The 11479-nt window shown below is 33.0% G+C and overlaps 2 protein-coding genes and 1 long non-coding RNA gene across 10 annotated transcripts; 1 reads left to right on the forward strand and 2 right to left on the reverse strand.

Moving 5' to 3' along the window:
• Positions 1-1715: 1715 nt before the first annotated feature.
• LOC108734029 lies at positions 1716-3135 on the reverse strand. 4 transcript variants are annotated; one of them, XR_001937318.1, is made up of 5 exons: positions 3074-3135; positions 2428-2583; positions 2190-2313; positions 1801-2028; positions 1716-1732 (listed from the first exon to the last, which is right to left on the reverse strand). It is a non-coding gene; the product is annotated as an uncharacterized LOC108734029 (long non-coding RNA). The 4 variants fall into 4 exon arrangements; XR_001937317.1 differs by lacking the exon at positions 3074-3135 and adding an exon at positions 2799-2965; XR_001937316.1 differs by lacking the exon at positions 3074-3135 and adding an exon at positions 2759-2965.
• On the forward strand, positions 3077-4601 carry LOC108734025 (60S ribosomal protein L15). 4 transcript variants are annotated; one of them, XM_018465409.1, is made up of 5 exons: positions 3077-3169; positions 3382-3559; positions 3623-3759; positions 4044-4154; positions 4337-4601. In XM_018465409.1, the coding sequence occupies exons 2-5, from the start codon at positions 3388-3390 to the stop codon at positions 4529-4531; spliced, it is 615 nt and encodes a 204-aa protein (XP_018320911.1). In that variant the 5' UTR covers positions 3077-3169; positions 3382-3387; the 3' UTR covers positions 4532-4601. The 4 variants fall into 4 exon arrangements, with proteins under 4 accessions (XP_018320911.1, XP_018320913.1, XP_018320914.1 ...); XM_018465411.2 differs by having other exon boundaries at positions 3136-3207; XM_018465412.2 differs by lacking the exon at positions 3077-3169 and adding an exon at positions 3249-3277.
• Positions 4602-4949: 348 nt separating this feature from the next.
• Positions 4950-11334, reverse strand: LOC108734018 (WW domain-containing adapter protein with coiled-coil homolog). Of its 2 annotated transcripts, none has more exons than XM_018465398.1 (9): positions 11067-11334; positions 10892-10925; positions 10252-10471; positions 9204-9358; positions 8682-8946; positions 7443-8312; positions 7035-7222; positions 6574-6701; positions 4950-5882 (listed from the first exon to the last, which is right to left on the reverse strand). In XM_018465398.1, exons 1-9 carry the CDS (start codon positions 11105-11107, stop codon positions 5804-5806), a joined length of 1980 nt encoding a protein of 659 aa, XP_018320900.1. In that variant the 5' UTR covers positions 11108-11334; the 3' UTR covers positions 4950-5803. The 2 variants fall into 2 exon arrangements, with proteins under 2 accessions (XP_018320900.1, XP_018320899.1); XM_018465397.1 differs by having other exon boundaries at positions 8676-8946.
• Positions 11335-11479: the final 145 nt, after the last annotated feature.

The following is an 11479-nucleotide window of genomic DNA, read 5'->3' on the forward strand; positions in this document are numbered from 1 at the left end:
AACCCTCGTATTAAGTAAAAGTCCTTAACGATCGCAGCGCCACCTTGTGCCAAATAGCCGAACTACCGTAGTTCGGCAGTCTGCCGCTAGAGGGCCCCTGGTGGCGAATAGCCGAACTACTCGGGTTCGGCCGTCTACCGCTAGAGGGCACTGCGATCGCTTAATACGAGAGCTAGTCGAAAAGTCATGGAAAATTCAAAAGACCCGATGCAACCTATGCTCTCCTAATACAAATGTTGAAATTTATGAAAATTTTCAATTTTGAGCCAATGACGAGGGTTAGTCGAAAAGTAATGGAAAAGTCAAGTTTTTTTGAAATTTGATTGTTCCATAACTTTTTGACCATCCCTCGTCTATGACGCAAAACTGAAAATTTTGTTAAATCTGAAAATTTGTATTAGGAGAGCATAAGTCGCGAAAGATCTTTTTTAGAGTTCCAATTTTTAGCGCGGGATTAACTATATATGGCAGTTTGATTTTACTGGTACTATAAAATAATAGAAAATTTATTGCTCGAATTGTGTTCTTTATGTAAGTTTAGTTTTAAAATTCAACTTTTAGTGAAAATTTTTGCTTCATTTTTCAGTAAATTACTTCTATATTGAAGATTCATTTAATAAAATAACTAATAAAATTAAAATATCTTTATTAATTACTCATATATTTAATAATTACACTAATTACAACATATTTATTTCAAGTAATAGTTTAATTCATAATATATATAACGCATTTAATAATTACAATACCAGGAAATTAATTAACAGTTTACAGAGTAAAAATAAAATACCTGTAAGAGAAAGAAAACAGATCACATTTATATGCAATAAAAAATCTTATATTACTTACGAACTGTTATATTACCTTTTCAACACAAGATTAAGGAGAAAAAAGCCCCTTTAACCCTCTGTGGCCTCCGCATCTCCCCTTATAGCCACCCTATCCACCCAAATGAATTTTAATTGTGAAAGCGATAACAAATATTTAATTTAATTTTAACATTTATGACTAAAGATCAATTTAGAAACATTTTGACTATCATTCTAAGCTACAATTACATAATATAACAGTTCATAAACAAAATACCTGTAAAAGAAAGACAATAAAAACCAAACAATAGGATGTCTTCAGTCTTCTTCAGTTACCTGAAAGCGAATAGTGCAATTACAAGGACTAACGACAAATACTAATAGGTTTGGTAGAGAAGATCGGACAGATTTCGCCAAGGCAAGCTGGGCAGTCGCCTATTGCTCCTATTCCAGATAACCCACTGTACCCTGTCTGAAAGGAAGTAACGCTAGAGTAGACTCGCGAAAAGTGTATAAGACACTTTTAAGATCAACTAAATAGCTAAGCCCAAGGGAAGTCGTTCGGGGAGGCCCTCCCTAATTCCACAAGGGTGAGAAGAAACACACACGATAACGAAACGTTGAATCATGTAGAACTCGTAGGGTAAATGCAAAGCAAATTAGGAAGAATATGCAGTAAGCTAAGCGAAGAGGTAAGCAAGGTTAGACTATACTACAACTACTAAACGTGTTATTTCTACTACTACACTACTACATACAAAAAAAAAATAAAAACATCTACAATCAACAATTACTTCAAATAAAATGAACAAAAATAAGCATGCAAAATAAAAACTACTTCAAATAAAATAAACTACAAAATACCATGCAAGGTAAAGAAGTATTTTAACTACGGGGTCTTCTTTGTCTTCTCCACCGTTGACCTGAAACAGATAGGGTGGTAACAGATTAATAACGAGCAATTAAAATTAATTAGGTCATATATTCTCACCTAAATTAACTTTAGAACGTAAGGCCCAAAGTTTCCAAGTGTGAAGAGCAAATCAAATCCAAGATTAATGCCATTGTAGATATAAGTTGTCTCATAAGTTGTTTCAGATGCTCTCACCCATCAGTCCAAAACTAAATGCATGATGTTGTAAGGTATTGTAATCCAGATCCAGGAAAATGATATCATTGCAGACAAACAACCACAATGGTCTCTCATTCTTCAGTCAATCTGTAGAAATGGATAAAAAAACAAATTATTCACACTATTAAATAAACATAACATTAAATAAGACTGCACCTAAAAACAACAAAACAAAAATTTGTTATACACTGTACTATAAATAAGCAAAATATACATAACTACTGTCAATAATTAATATTGTTACATACCAATTCATTGTTATAGATCTTTATCCACAATAGAAAGTTTCTGCTTCCTACAGATAATTCTAACTTTATCGCATTCTGGAGTTGAAGAGACATACAACCAATGACCTCCACTTTCATAATATTCCTGTAAAATGATCAACTATAAATGATTATTCAGTGAGTATAGGTTTTCTGATTATTATACGAATGTGTTATCTAATAACAATGTGCTCATTTTACGGATCAATGAAAACTATACCTTTTCTAACAGGACAGCCTAATTTGTGAGTTTTGTCTGGTGGTCTTGAGGGCGGATGAGGTTCTACTAGCTGACGGAATTCTCACATCAATTCTTAATAAAATTGAGGAATGTGCCTTTTATTCTTCTGGTAAAGCTCGTAACTTTATGGTTAAACTAAAATTAATACTGTGTCAATTATATGGCTTCTCATACACCTCAGCAAAAAGTATGCACTATTCTTTAAAAATAAATACTATTTTCTAGCCCAATAAACAAAAAATATTTAATAGTCTGTAAATATATTCATTAATTTTGAGGATTGTAATAAAATTAACAGATTTATAATGACCTTAAGCTCTAACGTTGGAAATAACTGCACCAGCCCTTACCAAAATAACCAAAACTCCAAAATAACATGGTGAGTTGCGTGAGTTGTTGAAATCATAGACAGACGAGATTAAGATGGAAGGGCATCATAGATAAGACGAACTTATAGTCAATAACAGAGGTGTCTAAATTATGGCCAAATAGTGTAATTATTTTTTTTTGAAATGGTTAAATTATTGGCGACTAATAATTAAATATTTGGAAACGCTCTTATCTTTGTAATATGGATAAAATAAGGATAAATAATAAACAATCAAAAGAACAAGTTCAGGCTTACCATGATTTATCACATATATGATATAATTTATCTATGGATGTAATTGAAGTCCCTTCCGTCTCTTTTAGATGTCACTGGCGCTGCCATCGTTTGTAGGTAAGGCATCCTGAAAGAAAATAATTATAAATCATTAGGTATTGTTGTAATCCTTTAAGTTAATTAATATATTTGTAGATTGTTAAATATTAATTTTTTATTGAGTTGGTAGGTACAATTAGTTTTTAAAAAATTCATCACTCTTGGAAGAAGAGGTTATTTTATGTGGTAGGTATCGTGAGACATGATTTACGCGTTTGTTTTAATTTCAGGCGAAAATGGGAGCCTATAAATATATTCAGGAACTTTACAAGAAGAAACAAAGTGACGTTCTCCGATTTTTATTAAGGATTCGTGTTTGGCAATATCGTCAGCTAACAAAACTTCATCGGGCCCCAAGGCCTTCACGACCTGACAAGGCTCGTAGGTTAGGCTATCGTGCTAAACAAGGTATAGTACTTTAATTGTTTAAGTAATGTTTGTTAGTAGATTATAATTATATAATGTGCTCAGGGTTTGTAATCTATCGTATTCGTGTACGACGTGGAGGTCGTAAACGTCCAGTACCCAAAGGCTGTACTTATGGAAAGCCTAAAGGACATGGTGTCAACCAATTGAAACCTACTCGTAACTTACAATCAATTGCAGAGGTATGCACCCATTTTTATTTAATTAGAAGGAACTGGAAATTATTAAGTCTTTAATTGAAATATACGATATATTGATATAATTTTCTATATCTAAATATTACAAAAAAACTAATGTACTTTCCAAGACCTTCTTTCTTAATTGTTTAATTTAATACTGTGATGATAATTGTTTTCCTATGATAATTCATGAGTATTGAACTTCCTTGGATGTCTGAAGAGTATTAGTTTAATATGATTTAAAATGTAAATTTACAATTAATTTGTATCAGAGTAATTAATTTTAGGAACGTGTTGGTAGAAGATGTGGGGCACTAAGGGTCCTAAACTCATATTGGGTAGGACAAGACTCATCCTATAAATATTATGAAGTTATTTTAGTTGACACTGCACATAACGTAAGTATTAGTGATTCATTACAGGTAATATAAATTAACAGAAGATATTTTGTGATGATTGGGCATGCACCACTCTTAATTAAATGTGCAGAAAATTACCCTTTAATTTGTCTGATACTCTTAGAAGTACTGCAAGACTACTTGCAACTAATTTCTTTCGAGTAATGTTATGAATTTTGCAGGCAATCCGCAGGGATCCCAAGATAAATTGGATTGTAAAGGCTGTTCATAAACATCGTGAATTGAGGGGACTCACTTCGGCTGGCCGATCATCAAGAGGTTTAGGTAAAGGGCATAGATATTCACAAACAACAGGGGGCTCCAGAAGGGCAGCCTGGCGCAGAAAGAATTCGCTACAATTGCGCAGAAAACGATAATATGCCTGTTCTTGTACATTTTAATTTAAATGTACACATTTTTACATTAATAAACTTAATTACCAATGTTTTCTGTTTAATTTATTTTATGAAGGATAAGACGCTCTTAACTAATAAATTTATAGTTTTATAAAACACTGCACGTAGAACTATACTTACAATTACGAATTTTACAGAAACTTAGGTAAAGATGCAACCCTTTTTGGTCTAGAAATAAAAACCGGATAAACGAGAAGTTGCATCCCTAATATGCATGAATTTTGAAATAAATGTTATAATTTGTTCCTCAATATTGCTTGTTGAGCAGTTTGATTATAATTGGAAATTATTTTCTTATTGTTGGAGGAATTAATGGTTGAGGATAGAGGAAACATATCTTTATTATTGCACATTTCAATGTTTAAAAAAAGTAAGATAGTTTACACCTTATAAATTGTATATTTAGAAGAAGGAATCGTGTAAATAGAAGAAAACAAAAAATAATAAGAAAATTTACACTGCTAGTGAACCTTTATAAATACTAAACAACTACAACAGTTAGCGACAAAGTTAAAACAGTAATTTCCAGTTTTTTCGTATTTTTTCATTTTCCTTTCATCTCTATAATTATAATTTTATTTACATAAAAAGAGGGCAGAGGCGAACATGCTAAATACCAAAATACAACTTTTTTAAATTAATTCCATTTCGACCATGCGAACATTTACACATACAAGTTTACAAAACAAGGGCGTCTCTAATTTTTTTTGTTTGTTTATTTAACAGGAATCATCTAAATTTGTTAAAACATAAAAACCAATATAATACAAATACAAGTCTCGTTTCAATGGTTCTCTAACTACGGATAGTCTTTGAAGATTTATTTTATTTCTTTTTTTATTAATATTATTTTATACTTGTTCATCATAATTTTCACCTAAAAATAAAAAAGAAATGCCGAACTAGCCGCTGCTCGCGCGCGACCTTTCCCGAGATTAATTAATTGCAAATAAATTAACATCATTTTCATCATAGTCATTATCATCTTTCATCTGGTAAAATACACCGGCTGCTTCGTGTATCAGTGTGTGTACATGTATGTAGGTATGTCTATGTATCTGTGTGTTGTGTATTTATGTACGCGTGTGTATATAAATTTACAAACAACAGCATACAAGTTCATCATCATCATCTGCACTTAACAATAATTCTTTTTTCCTCTTTTTCTCGCACTTATACTCGCTTTACACTCGACAAAATTATTAATTTTTTTATTTATTATTAACTCATTCACTACGAGTCGTCCGACATGAACGAATTTTGTGACTTCATCTCCTCAAGCGTCTTGATCTGCTGACGGAGAAACAATATCCTAGAATTTGAACAAGAAAGTAGAAATCAACGAAAATCAGCTGATTTTGTACCTCTTTATCTTCGCTTTATTACTTACAAAATAGATTAAAATCATTTATATATGTATTTGATCTAATCCTTTCGAACAGAACTAACAATTTGTTAATCATAAGTTTGTCGTACAGCATTATATTTCTACAATGAAAGACGTTTTCTCAACAATCGACAAAAAGTATATTCCAATTTAAAAAAAAATGGTTTAACTCAGAAGCCTCATTGTTTTTCAGTCGTACAATTGTGGCCAGTAGTATCCTTGAATTTTTATCTAACATTCAAAAGTTATACCTCTTACTTCATCTAATTATTTTTAAATCAAACCAGAACCAAGGCCAAAACCATCCCTTATAGAAAGTACTTTTATAATGCACCTTCCATTTGATACCTTTCGACCATAATGCTACGATACTCGCGAAACGTTTCTCTGCAAGAATTCGAACCATTTCAACGAAAATTTTACGAAAATAAATCCCTATGACGCGCGTGCATGTCACACTCATAAGTGACCAATCGTCCCGCACTCTTTTCTAATAAACGTAGAATACCGACACCTTCAATTTGATAATATAAAGAATTACACATGTACCTGCGATTCATTATTTGATTTTTTTTATTACCCAATTTTCAAAAAATTGCTTAATATCTACACATACCTTTGTTCCTGCAGGGTCGCTTGTATTTCCGTTAGTCGTACTATCGACCTTGCCGATTTCAATTCGGCCGAAACTTTGGCGCATTGTATACTACTCATAATGAACGCTTCTTGTGCTAGCTTATCCGCCTATAAAAAAATATAATTTTTTAAATTTAACAACTTAAGATTCAGTAATTCAACAGTTTCTCTTTTTTTTTGTTGGAATTCGAAAATATAATAAATTATTAAAATACTTTAATGTGTCTAAAAAAATAGTTTTCTTGATTTAAATATTTAATAGGTTTATTGCATTACTTAACAAAAATTTGCTTTAGAATGTTGATTTGTAAATAATATCTAAGTAACAGCATCTATAAGACATATATAAGCAAAAGACACTGAGCAAGGAAAATATCGCTTTTTATACAAAAAGAAAAATTATTTTTATTAGTTTTCTAGTATTTTTGTTTGTAGTCTCACCTGCTTTTCAAGTATCTCCGCAGGCCAGCCTCTAACATGATTTACTAGGTCGTCCCGATAGTAATTGGCTAGAGATGGGGTGAGGGTTGGTCCTTGGGGCCTGAGAGCCTGTAACGAGCTGGACACACTTTGTAACGACGCCAGGCTACTTCCAGGAGGACTAGCCAACGACGTCGTTACTACCGTTGCTAAAAAAAGCAAAGAAAAATTTAATAAAATATATAATGTGTATTTTATAATGATTATGCATGCCATTACGTTTATAGTTTATATGTAAGTATACAGAAAAAAACTATGAATTATTGATCCATTGAAATATGTGTACTAGTGTTTCAGAACTTATAAAAATATAATAAAACACGCTTGGTTGTTTTCCTTTAAAAAATACATATTTCCATATTTACTGACCTTTACCGCAGTCAAGAGTCTCTGAATGCGTTGGTGTAGGGGGTCCTTCACCGATGGGTCCACTAACCGTTGCTCCGGCACCGTGGTTCACATCTATCGTAAGCGGTTGTAGACCATGAGATTGAGCCGATGCGTCGGAGCACAATATTTGTCGTGCAACCGCCGCAGCGGCGGAATTATGTAGTCCTTTGGCGTCACTAACATCAGCAGGCGACGACGACACCATAGCTGCCGCGATGGACGACGCAGTCGCCGGTACAGATACCACTTGCTGCGACATTATCCTGGGTAAACTCACAACTACGGGAGGACCGGGTGCGTTCGACGTCGCAATCGATTGAGGTGGGGCGGCTGCCACAGGTGGAATTATCATTGACGACGTTGTCTGCGTATTATAAAGGGGCGACGACTCCGGTCGAGACGTTGGCGTTGTGGGTAAGTGGTGGTGATGGTGGACTACAACAGGCGGGTGCGATACAAGACGCGGCAACGCGGCCGAAAGTAGTACCGGACCGACAAGGGGTTGCGCAGACGATGTTGCCACTGGCACTCCAGGTTGTTGTTGTTGTTCCGCAGCGTTCGCCGTAGCGACACCCTGATGGTGTCCATACGACATCTCAGACGTGGGTGTGCTGTCACCTGGGGAAATGTCCATGTCCTGAGTTGACTGTACTGCGTCATCGGAATACTTCCTGGAGGTGGTTCGAGTGTCTCTCGAGGACGTACTATCCCCACCACCACCACCACCACTGCTTCCACCGTTGTTATCGTCGCGACCTGTGCCCCAATGTCTAGTTGCGGCCCCGCTGCCTGATACACCGCTGGCGCTGTTTCCGTTGCTTCCTCGCGAGTTGGAATGTTTTTCATGCCCTTTAAAAAGATATCAATTCGAAATATATAATAGAAACAGGATATTGAGGTATAGATAAATAAATACGGAATAGTTTGTTTCTAAATACCACAACACAATACAATTACACACATGTCTGGTGTTACTGGCGATACTATAACGTACTGTTGTTATAAGGGGTAAAAGTCTATTTTTATTTAATTACAACAAAGTACCTAATGTTGATACCAAGATATTATAAAACTACTATTTCATCATGCATTTTATTTATTATTTGTATCTTCTTTAACTAAAATTATCATGGAAAAAGTAATTACTAAAGTAAAAAAAAAGGTATTAAGCCACTAAATGGATAAAACTAAAACAAAAACTTAAGCACTTACTCGTACCAGAACGACTTGAACTGCCGTATGACCTGTCGAAATCCCGATCCCTTTCGCGTGCCCTAAATCGCTCTCGATCTCGGTCTCGGTCCCTTTCTCTATCTCTTTCTCTGTCCCGTTCCCGTTCCCGTTCTCTTTCCCGATCGATCCATTCACGCGGTTTTTCCCATTGTGACACCTCCGTCTTACAATTGTAATAATACTTTTTTCCTGACGAACTGATGTGTTCCGACCAATCACCCACTCGTGGCACCCTTTCTCTTTCATCCCTCTGAAAAAATTTACAAATTATTAATTAAAGAAAACACGGGATACATTTCGGGTATTAAATAGAAAAATAAGAAAGGTATGAGAAATCGTTTTTTGTCAATTTTGTAAATCATCCTAACAATGCAAAACTTGAAAAAAGAAAAAACTGAAGTTTCTCTGAAGCAATAAATACTAAATAAGTATTAAGAATTGTACTTAAGTAATAAAATAATTTTGATGTTGAGTGAAAAGTTTTGATAATAAAAATTGAAACAGTACCTTGTCTACACAATTGTTATGCACAGGTTTACGGTCTCGTGATGATAAACTTTGAGATTTTATGCTAGAATGTGAAACGCCTTTATCATCAGACCTGTCGTGGTTTGTTCTGTGTTCAGATTCTCTACTGCGTTTTTCTTTAGGTGACCTACAATCTGTAATAACACAAAAAGAATTAAAAAACCATTTTTGTACAGAAATACGTAATTAAATTAGATTAAACTTTGTATCATTTGATTTACTAGGATCTTTAAATAGTTTTGGAAAAAATAAATAGAATTACTTAAAAATCCTAAAGTTGCCCTTAAATAAATATAGCACAAGATAAATATTTAACAAAGTACACACTATACTCTTGGTATAATTTTTTACAAGGTATAATTATACTCATTTAACTGGTTCTTTAAATTTTTAGATAATAAATAAAATTCTGCATTTTTAGTCAAAATGTGTTACTTATCATTTATGTAACTTTTCTCCACCATCTATTTTATTATTAACACTGAAGAAATCTAATTAGATATAAGGAACTACAATTACATAAAAAATATTGGTGATCTTAAATATATAAACAACCAAATATTTGATGTATAACACATTCTGATGAGTTTCATTAAGCAGGTATAAATTACTACACTATTATCACCTGACTTTTATTTTTTGCAATTTTTATGATTACAAAGTTGTGACAGCTTTGCCAAAAATGATTACGAATATTACTCCGTTAATTGAAACTATTCCTTACAAAATAATAACTTTCTAATACAACTAATTGTTATTATGAGTAAAAACTCTCTCATTTGATAAATATTATTTTAAAATTGTTAAGAGATATTTATTAAATGTGTTGTTTGATGATTGTATTAACATAAGTTAAATTACAAGAAATACCTATATACATACATATTTCTAAAACAGAAAAATGAGTATCTCTTGCATCCAGTTCTTTCTTTAATAACCAATTTTAATATCAAACAACGTGTAATTTATTAAAGATACTCTACCAAGAAATAGTCTCTCTTCATTTCCTTAAAAAAAAACTTTGTACCTGAATACTTATCCCTCGACAATTTATAGTCTCTGTTTTCTCTCTCCTTTTCACGGATTTTCTGTAGATAGGAGCCTTTAGATTGATAAGATCTATCTCGGTCTCTTGGGGATTGTGAATCTGGGCTATCAGAGCGATAGTTTCCATTTGGTGAATCTCGTATCCGTTCATACCTTTCTGCACTTGAGCCAAAGCTTTTTGATGAACTATATTTGGAATTCTGCATAAAATTGGAAAGATATATGTAAATTAACAATCATTAAAGCTTTCATAAATGCACAACTTGATGGTATATTTATTAATGAAGGCAGCCATATTTATTTACTAAAAACAAATTTAATTTTATTCCTGTATTTTATTTATATTCGATGAAAATTGTTGAACAGTTGTTTGAAAGATGATAATATTTCCAGAGAACACCATTTAAACTAATTAAATGATAAGTTGGAAAAATGTCACAACAATAAAATAACAATAAAAACAAACAGTTTTTATATTGCAAATGAACGTGAAAGCTACAATTATTACCGTTATAAATAAGTATCTATCGTTATATTTTAATTTTAATCGTAACTCAAAGAAAATGGAGGGCAATTTCTAAATTACTGTTCAATTTTTTGAAACCTGGCAAATACATTACCTGATAAGGATGGGACTGGTGCTTCTCGAAGTACCTGCGTACAAAAGAACATAAAATTAGTTAAACATACAAAAACAGAAACGTTCGTCGAAAATAAAAACAACAGTTTAAGAAAATTATGAAGTATTATACGATACTTGTATTGCGACTGTGTCAATACAGGTAAAATGCCTACCCATCGTTCGCCCGTTGCGTTTTCCTTGCATGCATTACCATCAATGCAAGTCTCTAGAAAACGTTTGTGGCTTCTATAACAAGCCGACTTATAATAAATGGTCATAAAATCTGCATTAACAAATTTAGCTGCTGCTTTACATTAAACTTCTCTCGTAGACGCCATGTCACATAAGGGAACTGCGATCGTACCAGCTGAAGGTAAATGCTCCTGAATTCTTCCGTCAGCTCATTGGTTACGTCAGTCACTGCAAATGTCGCCAACTTATCTATAACAAAAAGTTCCATACAACATGAAAAGAAAATGAAATTGTTAATAAAATTCTTGACATAACACATTTAATAGTTAATATATATGTTTTATTAACAATTATTAATCTCTTTTAAATGTAATGTGAAGGTTTTTAATTGCAT

Source organism: Agrilus planipennis, unplaced genomic scaffold (genome assembly GCF_000699045.2).
Source record: "Agrilus planipennis isolate EAB-ADULT unplaced genomic scaffold, Apla_2.0 scaffold8, whole genome shotgun sequence".
In the NCBI taxonomy this organism is placed as follows: Eukaryota; Metazoa; Arthropoda; class Insecta; order Coleoptera; family Buprestidae; genus Agrilus; species Agrilus planipennis.